This window comes from Myiozetetes cayanensis, unplaced genomic scaffold (genome assembly GCF_022539395.1).
Source record: "Myiozetetes cayanensis isolate MyiCay16 unplaced genomic scaffold, myiCay2020 scf2-11, whole genome shotgun sequence".
In the NCBI taxonomy this organism is placed as follows: domain Eukaryota; kingdom Metazoa; phylum Chordata; class Aves; order Passeriformes; family Tyrannidae; genus Myiozetetes; species Myiozetetes cayanensis.
Window position 1 is genome coordinate 25631614 of NW_026087411.1, and position 21418 is coordinate 25653031.

Here is a 21418-nt window from a genome sequence, read left to right on the forward strand (position 1 = left end):
GTTACTTCACTGTCTTGAGAAACTGGTCAAGGTCATAAATAAAAATCAAGACAATTTAAAGCAGTGAGTTGGTTTCCCTTACTCAGGGTCAAAAAAACCCAAGGTAAGTCTGAGTTCTCTCTCTAGTTCCTTCAGTTAAATATTTCTCATAATATTAAAGGCAAAATGTCCATTGTACTAAATTTTGTTAGCTTTTGTCAAGTTATGTGTCCATCATCAACATTATTTTCTTTTCCATGTTCTGCTGCAAATTGTCACGTTTAACATGCACTAGGACTTAACAAGAATTTCAGAATATTCAGGACTGGAAAAAAGGAGTAGATGAAAACATTTTATACCTATTATTGTTGTAATCTTCAAAAGCAAATCATAGATTTCTTTACAAGCAATTAAAAAGTTTGAAATAAATTAAGAACACAAAACACTAGCACAACCACTGCTGTGGAACATTAAAAAATATCCCAGAGCTAATTTTAGAGGCATGCTGATGACCTGCAGCTAAATGACAGCATTTCAGCATGATACTTGAGCTGTAGGATGGCAAACAGTAAGCACTACTGCTGAATGAAATTTCAGTCACTCATAACTTTCAAAAAAAAAAAAAAATCCATGAGTAAAATCCCAGTGAAATACAGTTATTCCTCCCAAGCAAATTATGCGGAAAAAAAACTTCCCATTTTTGTCTACCACTGAAGAGGAATCAGTATCTCTACCCAAAAGGTGGCAAAAAACCCACAGGAAATGAGCTTACTTTGTACTGTATTTTGTATATATGACATGTAATAGGAATTACACAGGTACGTGCCAATGACTTGCAGCTACACAATTCCACAGTCTTGAACTACTTTCTCCTTTATTAACCTAGTCTCATCACAAGTCCCTTTGTTTAAAAAACACCAACTTCTCAGAATGTTTTACCAAACATTTATAATCTAAAAGAACGTGGAATCAAATTAAAATAACACTCATTGTCGTGCCCCTTTTCATCCACAGATGATCACATCTTTATCTACATTGTCATACACTACATCTCAAGTGCAAAGAACCCAAGTAGCACCAGGTACAACCTGCATGTCAATGCACATAAAGCAATTATGTAAAATGCAGCTGCTCTTACTGCACACTGCAAAGCATATCAGATATTTTTCTGACACATTAGTTACGTATGACTGCAGTTAAATTATTTTCATAAACATCTGCCTTTTCTTGTGATGTAACAAGGGCAGAGTTGCTGACTGAAAAGACGTACACTATATTCTTAATTGTTGACCACTACATTAAAACACTAATTCTAGAAGAAAATGCACATACATCTACCAAGAGTTACACCTTTTTGACAAGAATTTTCAAGGCAGAAAATGTTAAACAGACCTTGTATACCCAGAATACTTACAAGAACTAAAAACCTCTACATGGCTGACTTACATGATATCATGGAAAACTCGCTTATTCCATAAGGATTATATTTAAACAAATAGTATTTTATTTACAAGAACCAAATCTCAAGAAACTGATTAATCAACTCTAGCTGCTAGAGTTTAAAATCCAGGAACTACACGAGTGACACAGAAAAGAATAATAAAAGGACTATACATACAGTAAAGGAAGTGAAAAGAGACCCTTGGCTTAATTTTTCTTAGAAATTGTTATATAGTTTATATGTACATTAATTCAAATATTTTACACCTCATAATGAAAATTTATGCAAAGGAACACAACACATGGAATTATAGATACTTCCTGATAGAATGACTGTATGCAATTCCTTTTCTCTAATAAATGGTTTTAAGAGTATTTATAGGCAAGACCCCCCAAACATAATCGACAAAGCAGATAGTATATCCTTTGAATTTTAAATTCATCACCATAGCAGTCTATTGGCAATAATATCAAATTATTTGAATTATGTGAATTAAAAATATTTCAGTGTTCAACAACTGCCCTTCAACCCACCTGAGATATAGTGGAAGGCACAGCAAAATAACGCTGTTTTGATGGGAAAACACATACCACTTAACCACGAGAGCTGAGACTACACCTATCATGCTCTGAATAGCTATCTTGTCAAACAGACTTTAGAACAAACTAATTCATAAGCATATTCCAACGTATAGCCACTTCATCTCTGATGTGCCCATAAAACACAGCTGTTGTTCCCATACGTGATGTCTACCTGATGAAAACAGACTTAGCTAAATTAGGAAAACATAATCATTCACTACTGTTCTTGGTGTTGTATGTGTGTGCATGTGCACGTGAGCACTTCCAAACATGCGTGAGAGCAGCATACACAGGTCATATAACACAAATAAGTATCACAACTTGTTTCATCTGAAGCCCAAACATAGCTTACTTTTCAAGGTGAACCGTAATCAGAGGGGAATGAAGGACAGGAGTTTCTGCCAACCCCAGTTTCTCAACAATGGTCTCATGTAACCGGTTCACTGTTTCAACTTCACCTCGCATGGCAGCGGCATTAAGAATGCGGGAAAGAGATGCAACTGTTCTGCCTGAGATAGGAACATCCTTCTCTTTCATCTCCGTTAGAATGTTAATAGCATCTACAATGAAACAACACAAAAGACCCTTAGGTAATTTCATGTAGGGAAAACAAACTGCTATTAAAACAGCATTTCAAACCCAGCAGGAATGTAAATTCTGGTGTATAATGCCGATTTCAAGTTAATTACTACTTGCATTTCTAAACGAGACTACAATTATAAATCCACAATAGCATGGTTTTATCATTTTGCTGCAACTTTGACTACAAATTACAGATAGGAACTGTGTGCCCACTCTGCACCACATAACCCTGTACAGTCTGCCCTATAGCTGCAAGATTCTACTAAATGGATGCTTTTATCGTTCAATGCTAACATCTGCTAAATCACTCCATTGTTTCTTCAGCAGATGGCTTGTCACGAGGCCAGATAATAAAGATATGTTTACACTGTATATACAGCCAGACTAATGGTCTGATACCGATAGGGCCTGTTTGCTGTGTCGATACTAATTAGCCAAGGAGAGCCAATGAAAGCTTTCTAACAGACTGCATGTTAAAACATTAGGTTCATTAAGCTTCATTAGTAAGGCAGAAACAAACATTTTGGTATACGGAATAAGTGCTTTTTTATAATGTTCTTCATTATTGAATAGACAGAATGTTTTGACCACTTTACATTTGGCTACATTTATGAATTATTTTATTTTCTGAGGGACATTTATGCTCTTAAAAGCAAGCTTTTCAAACTGCTTGATATAGAGGTGGTCACGATCTGATTTATTATGATTTGGAAAACATCAGCTTTCTTTATTGTTTTTTTAACAATAAGCTTAATAGGAGGCCAAGACAAATTTCAAAGGAAGATCTTACAAGAAAAAAATTACATTAGCTTTTTTATTTTATTGTATAGAGTTTTATATAAAACACTAACATTTTGCATCTAGGCTTGGACTACACTTGTTAAATCCTCTACAAAATCATAGAACTCAATATTCAGAATTACCTTTTAAAGTTGATGACAGTCTAGAGTTCTTTTAAAGATCAACCAAATCATGTAAACCACAGAATTATACTAGATAAAATTATAGAAATTAAAGAGCTAACAGCTTAATGCAAACATCAGATAGGCAGTTTGCAAAATACAAAATAGGCAGTTTGCAGGAGACTCATTAAAAGCCAAAATTTTCAGGCAGTTTACAGATTGAATCTAAAATTCAGTAACAAACACATAAAAGAACAGTAACAGAAAAATATATACTTTATGAAAAGTTAAATTATTTGTTGCAGTACTTGGCTCTTATGAGAAGGTTATGTTTATAGGTTTTATGTTCAGCCTTCAGACCTTCTTAAGCAAAAACAAAGCCATTAGTCTAGGCACATACGCAATTTGTGCCATAAGTCATGATCTTCAAACTCAATCCAAACAGCAATGCTAATAAAAACTAGCTGCAGAAATGCAAAAAGCAGTGAGCTGTGCAAATGTAAATGACAAGCTTGCCAATCCATTAAAACTAATGGCCTGCACTGTCCAAGCATCTCTGGTTGAATTCACATGCAAATTTGTATGCAAAATGTTCAAGCACTTTTCAGGACATGATATACCATTAATATCAACTCACATTTTTATTCTTGAGGCAAGATACCTTTATTATATAGCAGAAACACACAATGAAAGCAAATGGATTACCTTCTAGTCTACCATGCTTTTCTAAGGCTTCTACCAGTGCTATGTACTTTCCAGTGTCAAGCGCAACAGGTGAATTCTTAGGGAAGCTAGAAATTAAAACATAAGGAATTGCTTCAAAAGAGGTTCACATTTTATGGATTCAGCTTGAAGATTTACTTTTAAGACTATATATATGACAACAGCATTGTGAACTAAAATTGTAATACAACTTAGTGGAAAAGTCTGAATTTAAAAAATGCACAATTAAAACATGACTCAAAAATTATCTACACACCTTCCCATGCTCGAAAGCCAAAGGTTATGTTTCTGGGATGCAGAGAGACTGTTTAATTAATTAATTGTAAGTTATTGCATAAAATAGGGTATTTCTCAGAAGCCTGGGAAGAAAACATAGTCCACAGGGCTGAGACAAGGCCACATTCTATATAAAGAAATATTTATAAAGAAAACGAAACTAGAGTTTAAAGGCCACTGTTTTGAAGTTTCTGCTACATGTTTGTGGCTTTTTCTCTGTAGGTATTAAAAGTTAATTCCTCCACTGTTGTTTCACTACGGGGACTGTGCGAGAGTAGTAGTGCAGGCAAAACCGATACACTACTGTTATTTGCAGAGTGGCAAATTTCTTGACATTCACAGCTCAATCATTTCACATAATTTCAAACACTAGCAAGGTGTAATAGCACCTGCCTGCTAACCCACTGTAAAACCAAAGCAAGTACTTTGCAGGAGCATATGAGAGAACCTGAAAGTAGCACGTAACTTGTTTTATATTCACTGTAGCATCAGACCAAAAGGAGCTTTTCACGGGAAAAAGGAAACGAGCAAATAGAAGGATCATCTGTAAGAATTTGCTCCAGGACAAGTCATGCATAGTATGTTTTAGCTGGGAGCTAACTTTTGCAGCCAAGATACAAAGCTCAGAATATAAAAATTTAAAGTAGAATGCTTGTTGACAGTCTTAAAAAGGCATTACACAAACGCTGCTATTCTAAAAACAACATAGGTGTAGTGCATTCTAAACACATTCCTGGTGCTTTCAAGCACACAATACAGGTACTTTTTTCCCCTTAAATTAAGCCAAACTTCAATTCAGACACAATGTACGTTTACAATAAAAATAAAACACATTCTACGTAGCAATCTTCCTTTTTCAAAATAAATTTAATAAAAAAAAATCACTGACCACAGAAAGTAGCTGCTTCTAATGTTCAATTATACAAAGCAAATTTTTTGTTTCAAAAAAACCCACACCCATGACTGTTTTAAATGCACATACATTGGTAGGGAAAACTAATTAAAAATGGATGAGGGGGTTAATACTCAACCTACTTAATTCAACAAGGTCTGTGTATCAGCATAAATCTCTGTGACATGTTTCAGTGCCGGTGTACTTACACTTTTTCTTTCAGGTTCATTGCCTCTTCTACATTATCATGTCGACAGCACAAATTTATTAAGGCTGCATAGCCACCGACAACCATGTCCGGTTCGTATTTGGCTTTCACTTCAAGGGCTTTTTGCATATTCTAAAAAAGGAACAAAGCAAAGATGTGAACTAGAGGAAAAGTCAATCTGACATTATGATTCTTATACGTTCAGTGTGCAGTTACATGACTGCTTTACTGCTTTTAGTAGTATAAGATCACATATGAAAACACGCTGCTGTAACGCTTTAGCAAATTTTAAGCTTGAAAGTTATTTTGCAGAAATTAATATTGTTGTAGAACACCTTTTACGTGAGTTTGAGATTAGATTTCTAAGTAATTTTTCTTGCTTTAAATTTATATTTCTGGCATGTTTTAGACTTTTTTTTTTTTTAATCCCGAGACCATAAAAATTATTAACCCAAATTCTAAATAGTTCTTATTTACCTGAAATTCATAACAATTTTCACCTGCTACACTGTCAAACACATAACAGAACTACTTTCTAAAGAATAAGAAACTACTTAATAATCCCACGGAAAGCTATAAATTCCTATTCATACATTTGACCACTTTGAACTTCCAATGGTGTTTCCATCTAGACTTATTTCATATGCAAAACTGTAGAGACCACAGCTGAGAATCACTCTTTCTAAATGGCATTCTTAGCAACACAGAATATTGTGCTATCATCTGCATGACTGTTACTGTTCCTATATCCACAGCTTTATAGGCAGGATCATACTGAACAAGAAACTGAACAAAAGTGCGGTGATACCCCACAAATTACAGACACACACTAAATGAATGTAAACTACAGCTGGACGCCTGCCGAATGAAGGCAAGAGACCCTTTATCTCAGAAGAGCTTTCCTCCTGCAGGAAAATGGAATTTCAATCCCTGCATTAACAACCTAGTAATATTTGAATTGCAAATGACTAGTGCATGTATCAGTTGCTTGACAATCTAGATATAAGAGACCGGAGCCATGGCTTGAAAGGACATTTGGCATGTATGATAAACCTATCACAGCTGTTACTATCATTCACTTTGCAGATTATTGTAAACAAACTTCAGCAACCCCAAAACATGCCATTCAAGGTGTTGCTGAAATTAGTTAACCTTTTGATTTAATTGCTTTTTGCACTTATGTTTGATTTATAAGCATCAAACCATGAAACCTCAAGCACTGCACTTGTCTTTGCTTAACTATGTCTTTCCATAATACAGTCATTTATGTCCCTTTAAAAATATAGCTATGTGTTTCCAATTATCTCTGCATTGCTTAAGATACCTCTTCTTCACAAAGAGCATGTATGAGTTGTTTCAAGACATCTGTAATAGGCTGGTTTTCAGCTTTTCGCTTTTCTAGTTTCTTCTCCAAAGCAGACACGTCAGATTTAGCACTCTAAATGGAGGTAACAGAAAGAATGTCAATTGCAAAAACACCCTCCCTGAACAACTTGTCGGATCACTTTAATAAAAGACAGACAAAATAATCCTCTTCTTTCATACTCGAAGAAATTTTTTAATCATTTAAGGTGCTTTTATCTGTTTAAATAGTACATACTAATTGAAGATTTGAATCAGAATACGCAAAAAAAAAAGAGGCATTAAGTCGCATATCTACAAAGGTCAACATTACTATTTCTCTCGTACTCAGTTCTTTGTGTTCAGGGAAGTAGAGAATAGAAGCCTGTTTCTTTTTCCATCTCCACTTTGCTCAGATCAGGGATGTAAAGACCTGACACTCTACCATTAGAAGCAGTATGGATTTATACGGTTCCTGCCACTCAAGTGGATCACTGTAATTTACAAGCATGAATTAAGCCTCACACCACTACTGTTAACTAACTACAACTTTCAAAAAAATATTTACCAGACAGGGAAACTGAGGCATGAAACCTCAGACAACTCCAAGGTCAAGTATTGGGTCTATGTGAAAATCTGGATAGCCTTTATTCCTACTCTGGAAAGTAACCTCTGAACTTCAAATGGTAGATTTAAATAACGTTAATATACTTCCATGATCTGAAAGCTAGCGATTACACTTCATCTAAACCCCATATCCAAACAGCATTATTAGAGTAAGAACAAGTACAGCTATCTGTGAATTTACTTACTTCTGGAATGTCGTCTGTAGACAGGGATTTTTTATGACACAGTAACCTTGCATCCTAAAATGCAGTAAAACAAAAATATCACTAATCCCCCCCAAAAGTTCAATCTCTAAGTAAGCATATAGTACTAAATATGTTCAAGATAATTATGTAACAGCCATGTTAAAAAAAGCTGTATTCTGCAGCATTATTACACTGACTTGAGAAAGCACTTATTACATATATCCCTTTCACATATGAAATAAAACCAGCTTCAACAGTGAAAAATTATGGAAAGGTAAAAAGACTCACATATAATCACTGCATGAAGATATTTATTTTGCAAAGGAGAATATATTCACAGATTTTTTAGATTCAAAGCAATTGCTACAGAACCACAGACCTTAATTAATTCAGGAACTTGAGAGGAGTCCAGCAGTCTGCAAATGCCGCTGTAGTGGCTTGTAGGGATAACTATATTCTGTACCAAGAGGTGGGGAAAAAAATTATATGAGTTTTGAAACACAACCAAACTGAAATTTGTCTAACAGAAATTATCTCAGACGTAATTCAAGTCTCCAGCTCTTGCATGTCATTGAGAAGTGGTCTGGTTGTACTTAAAAGCAGCAATTTCAAACCTAATAGATACATGTCAGGCAGGACAGGCATTATGTAGCAAAAAATGAAATGGTACCATCTCCTTCAGCTGATGGAAGTATTGTCTCAAACGCTCCTCCTTGGCCTGTACCTCTGAGTCACTCATGCTGTCAATCAAGTGATAAAGAAAATAGCCAACAGCTTCTGTGGAAAAAAACAAGAGAAAGCATTCCACTAAAATTACCGAGACTGTCATGTTATCAAGATTAATTTATAAGAAATCATTTTGGTGTGAGATGTCACCCTGATGAGAGGCTCTGAAATGGCAACAATGATCACTGAGGCATAGAGATTATGTGGTTTGGGAGCACATATCTAACTGGTGAGTGAAAGGAATATTAATTATTTTCAGACCTAGTGACAGCTTTTCAGTACAGAATCTTACTTCAATCTATTTTTTTCCACTACTGTGTGACAGAAGTGGTACTGCCCAAGGCCTTCCCCCTCTTTCCTGCCTGCTACCCCAAATAGTTGCCACAAATATTTTGTCATCGCTCAAAAGAAAAAACAGATTTCTAATACTTTGCATATTTATTCTGTACATTTTACCCATTATATTCCCTTACCAAGATACATTAAATATCGTAATATTAATATAATAACATACAAAAATATTTTAACCATTAAATTAACTAATACTGAAGAAACTGCCTATTAGCCAAGGAAAATCTAGATGATCAGATTTCAAGTGCAAAGATATATGGGGTCCTGTAGACAAGAACAGGAAGAGCATCAAGTATTGCCTTGGTTTGCTGTCCCCATACTCTCTTGCCCCTCTGGCTCTGAAAGGAGGGTGGGGGGAACCTAGCTTTTTTAAAAAGACCCCACATTATACCAAAAAAAGCATACGTATTTCAAAGTAGAAGATGTGGTATATTAAGTAACATTTTGCTTCACAAAATCAAAAGAGCTACTAAAAGTAAAACTAGGTTGAAAGGCTGCATTTTCTAATATTTTTTTAAAAGTATTTAAGCACTGATACTGTATGCATTCTAAATCTCCATTTTGGTCTATACATTTAGAACAATAAATCATTACCAGCAAGATTTGTTTGTAATTCTAAATAAAAAAAAAAGATCTCATGGATCTCACAAAATATGCTCTGATTATTTGAATCAGGATTTTACCCAACATGTTTTCAAATTTCACTTTCAAAAAGAAGCAATCAGTGTTTACTGTTGTAATCCCTCAAACCCATCATTACACAGAAGAACGGATTTGTGGATAAGTTACAATCATAGAAATTGAAACTCTACCAGTTGGTCCTGGAGGCGTCAGGCAATAACGTTCATCCTTGTACAACAGTTCTGTTATCTGGTAAGACAGAATAATCGTACATTGCAGCCAAAAGAAGCAAGCAAGGACAAATAGTATCTGAAATTGAATTCTCAAAATAATAAAGCATTTCTCTGTTAAAGTATTATTCTTTACCACATCATAGTCATTCCCTAAGAAATACAAAGGGTTTTTTTGTAAATAATAGGTTTTTCTTGAAAAAATATTGCAAAGAGAAATGCTTTCTGTGGTATGGCATTAAGACAGAGACACTCTAGTGTTGTGTTTATATATCATTCTACAGAAAGTTACCTATCATAAGACACGGCTTAAAGAAAATATTAACCAGTGTCACTCCTGGAGATGCTACAATTATGTTCCAATTTACTGAAAGGCTGAAACTGGCCCATAAAGCTTTTTTTTTAAATCTGAAAGAGGCAAATACATAGAAAACAACGGAACATCATTTATCATGCTCTGCTAGAATTAAGGTAACTAATACAGCTGTTGTAAGTAAGTGCAATTTTGAATGCCAAAATACGCAACTAAAAAAATTAATTGCATTCAATTACATTAAGCACACGTTTTATCCTTCATACAAACCAAAGAAATACACAGATTTTACTTCCTCTAAAGAAAAAGAAGCATTTACCTAAAAGCCCCCACAGCCTGCCTACAAATATTTTACCCTAAACTACATCACATTAAAAATCCATTTGACTGTTCTTAAGGAAATTAAATAATTTTAATTATTTAAATCTTCAGTTAAAAACTGAAATTGCGTTCCAAGAATTTTTGTTTTATCTGCCATAATTCTAGAATGCAATCTCAAACAAGTTAGATGGAGATGCACTCTCACTGTCAAAGTGCTGTGTTTAAAGTAATTACAGAAGAAAAGGAATCCTCAACTTCAATTGTTGATGAAAATGGATAAATAAATCCATAAAGTACCAAACATGCAACTGAATATCTTATCTATTACTTTCCATTCTATCAACACCATGGACACTGTGCACAGTTAAACTACAGCTTTCTTCTGCCCTTTTGCCCTCATCTTCCTATGACAAATGAACACACACTACAATAAAATCCAAGAAAGTCATAACACAGTTCTTTTGAATCAAATCTCAGAATACTAAAAAGGATGGAATATAGAAAAAAAAATGAATGCGTGATATTATTTCTAATGCTAAGTATCTATTATTTCCCAAGTTAGCATTTCTTATTTTAGAATTATCTTTCTCCCATTGTGAAGAAGAGTAGAAGTAACTCTAGTTATTACTTCACATGCAGACCACCATTATTCAGCTTTCTGACTGTCCTTCAAAATTTTTTTCATAAGAGCAACAGAGATCCCCTTTTTTTCTTTCCCTGCCCTCCCTTTTTGTTTTTGTTTGTTTTTATACAAAAAAGGAAGGAGAGAGGCAGAGGACAAAAACATCCTCTCACCAGAATCATCACACAAGAGTAAATGGTAGAAAAATGTAAAAATCCCTGCACTGACTTTATGTAAATCAGTAATCAGTGACATTCCAAATCCCAGTGTCCATTTCATTCCAAGATTTCTTTGCAAAATCTAAAATATACTTTTCTTAGTCAGCAGTAACATTACTGAAGAATAAAAACAAAAAGCACAGTGCATCCCTTCCCAAACTCTGTAACCATATTCCAGGCAGTGCCTGTCAACATCTCTTCTATTTTAATGCTCTGCAAAATTTACTGACCAAGTTATATTGCAGCATCTTTCTAAGGTAGCCCCACACCAGGGATGGCAAGATGATTAGTAATGACCCCTTGATTTCATTCAGTTGCTTTCAGTGTTTTAAGTTATATGACTGAAACTTTAAAAACTAATTGTGCCTTACTATTTTATTAGTAGTGGTGTGGGGATAGGAAGTAAGTTTAGGGAGAGCAGGAAGGTGAATTAATGTCAGACAGCACAACCATGGCAGACCTTGTTCCAGAAGCCACAACTTCTGCTGTAACAACATTGATCTAAAAACTGCAGTAGCAGAAGCTACCACATTTGATTTTTAACAATTACACTTAACTGTCCAAGTTGAAAACTCACACACTTGTACAATCTGTCACTAACAGAAGTCTTGCTCAAATTAATTGGGTCTACAATTATCAGGCTCAGAATTCAGATTTACAGTAATGCACCATAAACATGCAGTGCCTAAAGAATCTGGATTTTATTTACAGTTTAATCTCCACTTACCTTACTCCAAAGATGTACATCGTCTGAGCTGAAGAGGGCAGCAAAGGATAACAAATTAAAAGCATCAAAATGATTTTACACTTGTATCTTTCTTTAAAATAGCAGAGAACATTAACACTGAGGATTTTATTATTTAGATAAAACTGAAATACAATAGTTGCCACATTCTGTTTAAACTAAATTTTGTACAGAGTATTAGACTTTTTACTATACTACATATGGTCATAATTTCTGCTAAAAAACTTCAAATAATGCAACATTCCAAACAGACCCCTTAAGACTAGAAAGAACGTGTTTTAATTTTTAGTCCCTTTTTTAACATATCTTAATTGTATTTTTTTATTTTATACTTCATTCTATATAGCAATTCAAGAAAGTAAGCTTTGCTCAAAAAAGCTGCACTTTACATAGCAAACAATATGTGAAATTTGCTAGAGCAAAAATCTAGGCTCCCATGCATTAGATTTTAATACCCAAAGATAACTCCAGGCAGCTATTAATGTGTTTATACCATGCAAAAAGAAGAAAGTAATAAAATCTCTGAAGGTATAATGTTCATTATAGTGAGATAAACAGATAATATTTTAAAAAGTAGAAAACAAAACAAAATTTTCCCTTCATAAACAGAAAAGAACTTGGCTAAAATCACTTCTCTGTACATAGTGAACTTACAACCAAAAATCATGCGTCAACCAGTTCATGACAGTATAAACCCCTGACACCTCTTAATGTAAAACCAGTTCTCTGAAGCATAAATATCCTGACGTATTCCTATAACTTGTAGAACATCAAAATTCTCACGAGAAGCTGTAACTTTTCAAGAACTATAACTTTTCGACAACTATAGAACAGCATTAACACACACAGCAGAACAAAATCTTGTGACCTGATTTTATCTTCCTATAATTCTCATGAGAGGAAAATAAGATGTCAGTCTGAACAGATGCACAGAAACTTTAAAGTATTCGTACAAGTTTAAGATTTTAGTTAGGATGTTCAAGCCTATGAAACATACATTCTTTTTGTGCAACTGCTACTCGTACTTGAAAACGAGTCAAATGCAGGTCCAACAGAGAGAGAGAAGAAAATGTCATCTGTGAGGTTAGTTAAGCTTTGTTGGATGAACTCACTCCACCACTGACAGCATGACAATGAACTGCAGATACCAAATGCATCAATTTCCTAAAGTACTTGACTCTGAAATAGTAATGGTACATCAGGCAAATAGAATGGGAATACTTTGAAGCAGTTAGTAGAGAAAAGCAGTTTCAACAGAAATCCATAAACTAGTCTGCCACAGACATTGTTCATGTGTCCTTGGTGTTGCTACCCTGTACTTTGGTACGCCAGTCCTAAACTCTGCTCATTTGAACACTCAAAACCTGCATTTAGTTGTAAAATTTTGCTGTGGTTTTTACAAAAAGTACAAATATCCTTCTATCCTATCATACCCTCAGGTTTCACGTTCAGGTTGTATCTAAGTTTAAAAACAGCACTAAGTTTAAAACATAAAATGAAACATGAGTTGCCATGCTTTCAGAAACAGCATATGGGTGAAATCTGGGGAGAGCCAACCTTGTACACAGCTTCTGAAGCTAGAGAGCAATAAAGGCTCACAAAAGAGGAATATTACAGAAATAAAGCAAAACTTACACCACACTTACAAGTGGCAAGGAAAGCTTAAGTAAAAAGGAAAAAACCAACATATACACACAAAAAAATCTCACCAAAACACCCCCAACCTAAATTTCCATCGGAATTCCGAGTTTTTAGCCCAGATGCCAAATAACTACTCAAATCACACTAGTAGGAACTGTGTCCATGATGAAGTAACTGTTTCACTTGAGAAGAGTATGATTTTTAGCAACTAGTTTCCTAGCAAGATGGTAATATTTCCAAGATACTTTAAATCATATTCTGAACAACTGCACAGTTCCCCAGTGGAAGGGGTATTTCACACTAGTGTTGGCTGTGTGTGGTAAATATTGGCATAGTTTCCTTTCCAATGCAAAAACTGCTTCAGTTGTATATCTATTCTTACAGAAAGAAAATGTGTTCCAAAAATCTCTTACTTTAATTAATACATCTGGAGCAGATGATTCTGGGGCTGCCTGCTACAAGGAATAGTAAAATACCACTGCTACATCTAACACAAGTTTTTTTTACTTATCCCTCGGATGTCAAGGTCAGCTAGGGCCCAGTTAACAAACTAAATTTCAACACCGGTTTGCTTTTTCTTCTCCTTTTCCCATGGTAGAACAGGATCAGCTAGACAGAACATGCAATTTACTAGGAAATTATTTTAGTCATGTTCACCTGTTATGGTTTACTAATATTCAACCTAAACATAGTTCTAACTCATACTGATTGCACAATTTTAGGAAATAACTTAGTGAACAAAATCAGCCTTCAAACCCTGGTCCTGAGTAATACTAAGTTACCTCCCTGGTTCCCTACAGTGTAGGTATGCTGAAAAAAACTCTTATTCACAGTCCTAAATGTTTGACTGGGGTAAGTGCCCCAGTGCATGACAGAAATGCTTGCTAATTCACATGTACTTGCAAAAGCTTAAGACAACCCTGCAAGTTAGCAAGGAATCCTCCCTGCAAAACGGGACCATATGGCTGTGAATGTGAAGTCCTGGCAATGTAGCACAAGACCAGGTGTTACATGTGAGCAGTCATGAGTCATATTAACCCAGAGGGCACAGAAAGATAGCTGATGTAGCAGAGTATGCTAGGCTCTTACTGGTATTTAGCCTTCATTAAGCAACCCATTACTTTACTGGTTAATAGTGATAATCACTAGGGAAATCTTAGATTAGTATAGCTGTTTATAAACAAAAAAAGTGAATAAAGATAAACCCCTAAAGGTTTATATCCTGGCAAATATCACAGAACAAACAAGAACAGTGAAGTTCTTTTTAATTTACTATATATAATACTTTAAATGTATGCTCATTTATAGCAGAGGTGAGGAAAATGAGGAAAACAGGGAGGAACAACAATATTCCCAGCTACCTCTGGAATGCTACTTATAAATTTTCAAACATGGAGTGGGGGCCAAAAGACTGAACAGTCTTGTGCTCAACTAGACAAAAAAGAGAGGGAATTTTGTTACAGAGGTGGGGGAGGGGGGAAAGGTATTCACATAGCAACCTTACCTTTTAAAACCCAAGATCAGACTGTTTCTAAACAGACGACAATCAACAGGAGGTGTGCTTGATGAAGACACTGAAAATAAAAGAAATGTTTCTTAATAGTCATTGTAAAAAAAATCCCTGAACTGCAACTCAGTAGGTCATGTAAATAAACTGTCATTAGAAAAACTATTTTGTTAATTTACTAAATGCTGACATACATTTATAAATCAAAATTTAAAATATCAAGGTATTTGAAACTGTCCTGGTTTTAGCAGCTCTTAATCTGCTCCATTTCAAAAGGGATCAAATATTCAGAGAGATTTTTTCCCTCTTCATTGCCTTTAATGTCCATAGTTAATACATTACATTTTATAAGAATTATTTATTGAGCTAAGTGTCTTTATCTGCAAGAAAGGAGAAGACCAATTCCAAAAAGCAAAACAAACCTCAAACAATCCTAACAAAGAAAACTTGAGATATAAGTGCTGGAACAAAAAAAGATCCACTGGAGGCAAATGGTTTGCTAATTGTTTCAGCCTGAATACCTGCCTTAACATAGGTTTCACAATTTTGCCTTCCATTTTTTAAATAAAAATAATAATAATAAAAAAAACCAAAAACACAAAAACACCCAACAAACACACAAACCCACAAAACAAAACAAAAAACACCAAAACCAAAACAAAACCACAAACTAACAAAAAACCAACCAAACCAAAAACAACAGTTTCTTAGGTGTTTGCTTCTGCTAGTGTAAATGGCCTTACAAGAGAGAAAAAGTAGTTTCATTTAAACTGCTATCCACTGAAATAAATTAAGCCTAAGGGGATAAAAAGAGAAAAATACACAGTTCTAAACGTTAATATTTACAGTAATACTTCAACACATAGGAAACTGCAAAACCACTCAAAATTAGATGTCCCTGAGAGGTCATTTACAGTTATGCCTTATGTCCTCATCTTTACATCATTTCTTGGCTAAATATTCCAAATCATTCTACCTTCTTCCTGTAGAATTGCTGTCCCTCCTTTCAGCACTGTAGACCAGCAAAGAAATAAAATACAGTAGTAGGTGCATTTATGTCCTCTATGAAGTGATTATCATCTCACTTCAGCATCACAATGGAACTAACTGCTGTAAAAACCTGAATGCACAGGGCCCTTTCAGTACGGGCTGCAATATCGTACATGGTGGGAGAGAACCAAATTAAAAGCACCAGCTCTAAAGAAACCTGGAAAGTAAAAGGCAGGAACAACATGCTAAAACCACTTCCTTAGTCTAACTCCAGACATGTAGAAAATTAAAAGTTTTAAACGTTGGAATACTTTTTTTTGTTTGAAAATCTCAGGCAAAGTTGGTTTCAAGACACCCTCAGCAGAAATTCTCATCTGGTATATTAAACTTTTTGCTGGTAAAAAGACAAGCAGAAAAGCATCTTAGTATGCTCAGCTGCTGCTGACAATCGGCAACCTGGTTTCCTTAGCAACAAACAAGTCTGAGAAAATCAAGGGGCTGACAATGAAGTGGAATGGAATGGCATGATAAAGGGAAAAAGCGGCTCTCGTGTACGCTGCCTTATGCGGCCAGATTCCTCAGCTGATGCTTCGTAGTTTTCATCTTGTCAGTAGCAGAAATCTATACATTATAGGGCATGAGAAGCTGAATCAATACACCTAGAGAGCAGCCAGCATTAATAACCAGCCTTTGCCTCCTCTGACTACACTGATGAGACCATCTCAAACTATTTTCCATGCTGCATCTGTTTTTTCCCTTTTGGTAATGCTGCAAAAGGAGAGAAAAAAAAAACAAACCAAAACAAACAAAAAAAACCCCCAACCAAACAAAAAATCAGCTGTTTAATATCTGTGCCTTATCATCACATAGGTGCTAATTAGATTTACTAGCATTCATTTCAGCTTGGTAAACTATTTACGGAGTACCTTCCTTTAAAGCTCAAGTTCAAAGAAATTTGATATCTCTCCATGAATTATTAGCCCTAGTCTTTGTAAACAGAAATACCACTACAAGATTTAAATTCAACTCACAGACAATGGCTAAATAACATACTATGTGATACTAACTTCATAACAGTAAGACAGAATGCACATTACTATATGTGCCTGTATCATACTTTTGATATCATATATATTTACCCTATACCGAGGCATATATGTACTTGTGTCTTAGAACACATTAAAACATGACTCTTTCAGTTAACCAAAATGAGCGTGCAGTGGTGGGTCTACTTTTTCAGGAAAAACCCCAAGCCCCAAACTATTTCAGCTTCCAGAAGAAATTTCATTGCTCTTAATAAAGTTATTTTTAGGTACCTGGTTTTTTTATGGTCAGTGGTTGGGTTTATGCTTTTTGTTTTGTAATAAGAAACTAGTAGCAAAATGTAAGGTGAACATTAAAAATAAATCTCCATTAACAAAATTAAATCACTAATTAGTAACTATTCAACTTTTTCATTTGCAATACAATGGCTTCCCCGAATCATGGTGGATAGACTACTTATTTCTGTATTTGTTAAATAAAACGGTTCATGCCAACTGCAGCAAAAGACTGCTTAAGCTTTTCCCTGAGCCTTGCCACATAAAACTGTTGTTTACAAAGAGATCCTTTAGCCCAAATTTAGATGTTTCATTAACATCTCAGTATACAAGGCAAAGAAAAACTGTATTTATTTAAATTTTGAAGAGAATCATATATTCCTACTTAACCAAGTAATTTACCCCATGCCATACATTCAGTTGATGACATAAATTAACTTTTGCAAGCACTGAGCATCACAACAGTCTTTGAAGAAAACTCTTAAATGTGCTGCTACAACTTCAACACCTAACTAACTGATCACATTTACACACATAACTTCCATGACCAGCAGATCAGCAGAACACCCCTGGGTCAGTGTCAGTACCAATCAGTTCTTTAAAGCTGGTTCTTTCATTACAACTCTGCAGCACTTCAGAGCCCTATCGTTAGACCAGCACCCTGTTGTAATTGATGCAGCACACAAATGCAATCCCAGCACCAACCACCTGACAGTCAATGTGCAAAATAAACCGTTTCTTTAACCTCTCCATGTACAAGGAGTGTGATGTTCCTATCACAACCACAGTAAAGATTATTTGCAAACAACTCACATGTAAATCTTGTGGCACGTTCAATACCACAAGATTTTAACCATGATCCACTGTTCAGAACTGGTAGTTTTACACAGTCTGGCATGTCATCATGGAGGGAAACTTTGCTCATTTCCCACATACCTTTAAACCTCATATATTAATACAAGTAAATCTCTCAGCCTACAACCAATCAACACTGCTGCCAAGTACGAAGTAACATGCAACATGAGGAACACTTACATATAGAAAGAACTTTGTCCAGTCTTCCATTTGTTGCTTCATATCTTATTTCTGCTACACAGAGCCCAACACCTTCAAATAGGCAGCCGTTTTTCTAGAGAAAAAGCAATCAATCACTGGAACTTCACACAGGCAAGACATTCTGATAATGTGCATTTTAAACACTTTCTTCCCAAAGGAAATCGGCATTCTTGTACTGATAGCTGTTGGGAAGGTGCTCTACAGAAGTCTACATGGCTGGCCAAGTAAGTTGCTACCAATCAAAAATCATTTTGTATTGAAATCAACTGCAAGAGACACAGTTACCAAAGGCAGAAAGAGTGGGACAGTTAAACTTGGTCTGCAATTCTCAATTCTTCAGCAAGTAAAAAAAGAAAAAAAAATCCTCCACAAACAATTGTAATACTTCCAATCCCCAGTTTAAAAAAAAGAGCATTATTCATTTTCTTAGTTTTCCACTTCAGGAAACAGAGATGCTACTAGGTCTGGAGCAAAATATTTTGGTTCACTCTAAAGAAGAAAAAGAAAAGCAGAAGAAAAAGAAAGACATGGTAAATAAACTAAATCAGTGCAACAACTGTTTGAAAAGTAATCTAAAATATTCTGAACAGGCTTCATCATACCAGGTTCATGTTTAGAGAGCTACTGTGACCTAAAGCCTCCACAGAGAAAACAAAATAATAAACCATGCAATAGTTACTTTTACAAATTTTAAATATAAACTCACCTTCAGCTGGGCACGAGCAGTTTCACAATCAGAAAAATTTTTAAAAACATAGTCTGTGTATGTTTCTGCATCAGGTTCCACACCCAACTCATGCATCAGTTTGAGGACCTCAAAGACACCTATGAAGGCAAAATGAGCAAGGCTAAGCATTTCAGAAAAATGAAAACTTGAGAATCAACATTTAAAAATAAATGTTGCTTTACAAAAAAAGAGTTATCTCCTCAATTGTCTCCTCCTTGAAATTACCATAAAAAATCCTGCATTTTTATTTTATTTTAGATGTTAATAGAATTCTTAATTGTGAAACTTAAAACAGATTCACTAAACTTCCTATTCTGTCTCATACTATAAAAAAACATGGAAGTTCAGTTTGGAAATTGCTAGTATACAAAGTTGTTTTCTAACACAGAGAATGTATGAGTTAGTCATGTTTACAAAACACCTTTTAGAGCTATATATATCAAAATGTCCATATTACTGTGCGTAAAAAACAAATCTAAAATATGTTGTGAAGCACACAATCAAATTCAAGATACAAACACATTCTTCAATACATCACAGATTCTTAGCTTCGTTCCCAATATCCAACCCTGATTAGCAAGGTAAGCATTTAAGATTTGTTTCTGGATTTGTTTAAAGTGAATAACATGTTTGTAATCAGATAGGTTGATTACTCTATCAACACATCAACTTCATACTGGAAATTCAGAAAAAGGCTGGAGTCTCCCAAGCCCAGTGAAACTACATCGTAACTTCTACAGGGTTCAGGTCATGTCACACAACTGGGCTGTGTATCACTTCTCTAGATACGCATTTGAAGAGAACAGATAACAAATAGTAATAGTCCAGCAACTGGAGTGTAGTTTTAGAGTATGTGTCATTCTTTTTAATTGCTCACACTCTTCTGATTTGCAGAAACTTCTTACAGTAACCTTAGCTAGCAAAGTCTGCACCCCTGTCAAAACTAATACAGGTATAATCATTTTTTGCTGGTCTAAAAATGATTTGTCAGTTGCTGCAGGACACCAGTACCAAACAGCATATGTTTTTTTCAACTTGCATTTCATACTTATTACTTTAAAGATGTCCAAAGTCCCTGTCTTTGCCCTGGAGTGCCACCTATGGAAAAGTGACACTTCCATGAATATTTTATGCAGTGCACTATGGTGCAAATAATCAAATGTGAATTCCCTTTGAGCACTTGAAAATACATGCAGGCAAGTCACACTAGATTAAAGTCGCATCATCTGTTAAAGTTTGCCTTAAACAAAACTCTGATTTTGGACCAGAATCTGCAAGAATATGAATAAAGAAATAATTACACTAAGTCCTTCTTGATACCTTTCTAATGTTGACAGCTAGTTTCTAGCTCACATTTTCAACTTCACAGAAATTACATTAAGTCCTCTTACACTGAAACCTTTTCAAAATAACTGTATCACTAAAAAGTAGTTTGGAGACCAAGAACTAGATCCCATAGTGAAAAAGGTGTGGTGATCTAGAAAGGTTTGAGTTCAAACATGTACCCAGACCAAGAGTAAAAACAGGCTTGTTAAGCATCCTCATTCCCTAGCAGATGGACTAGGGCACAGCTCCTGAGCAGGAAAGGGCATGTATGAGGAATGGAACTCCAGCACAACAGCGAGAAGCAGACTAAGGAGGAATACCATAACAATAATGCACATAACCAAACTAGTTGCAAACTTAAAATGAAGGTATGTGTGGCAGTCTTTTTTTTTTTTTAAGATGGCTGATGTACAGTTTTTGGGAAGACAGAAGATTAATGAAAACCAACACAATCTGGCATACATTTTCTACCTCAGTGAGAGCAGAACTACTTTATAGTCAAATAAACATCTCCCACAATACAAAGCGCATTGAAGCATTTCATTTCAATTAAAATACTATAAAATTGTCAAATGCATGCATGAAACAGGATTTGAGCATTATGTGTGTGGACTTTTAGAAATTCTTTGCTTCTCATGCTGGAAAATACACTAACCTCTTCTCTCTCTTCAAGCCAAAGAACAGACTAAAAAGAGAGACACAGAAGCGTAGTCACGTTCATCTAGAACACTGGTGTCTGAGAACACCACCAAATACATGCATATTGATTTAGAAATTACACACATGTACCACTGTACTGCTATAGTATGGGCATTATAAAACATACACAAAAATAGAACATTAAGAGGATAAAATATTTCTTTAATAACAGCCTGCTCACAGCCCAATGGATTGTCTTGCACACCCCACTTCAGAGACCACTCATCCAGAAGACTGGGTATGACTAAAACCCACGGTCAAGTCTTCTG

The 21418-nt window shown here is 35.1% G+C and overlaps 1 protein-coding gene across 2 annotated transcripts in view; it reads right to left on the reverse strand.

The window, feature by feature from the left end:
• Positions 1 to 21418, reverse strand: part of LRPPRC (leucine rich pentatricopeptide repeat containing) — an 86685-nt gene that overhangs the window by 44465 nt on the left and 20802 nt on the right. For both annotated transcript variants that reach the window (XM_050315299.1, XM_050315298.1), the window contains exons 12-23: positions 19104 to 19222; positions 18377 to 18470; positions 15030 to 15099; positions 11867 to 11894; positions 9627 to 9684; positions 8408 to 8514; positions 8117 to 8194; positions 7738 to 7791; positions 6909 to 7022; positions 5586 to 5716; positions 4191 to 4276; positions 2354 to 2561 (exon numbers count right to left, since the gene is read on the reverse strand). In XM_050315299.1, the coding sequence (XP_050171256.1) occupies positions 2354 to 2561; positions 4191 to 4276; positions 5586 to 5716; positions 6909 to 7022; positions 7738 to 7791; positions 8117 to 8194; positions 8408 to 8514; positions 9627 to 9684; positions 11867 to 11894; positions 15030 to 15099; positions 18377 to 18470; positions 19104 to 19222 (1147 nt within the window). The remainder of the gene's footprint in view (positions 1 to 2353; positions 2562 to 4190; positions 4277 to 5585; positions 5717 to 6908; positions 7023 to 7737; positions 7792 to 8116; positions 8195 to 8407; positions 8515 to 9626; positions 9685 to 11866; positions 11895 to 15029; positions 15100 to 18376; positions 18471 to 19103; positions 19223 to 21418) is intronic.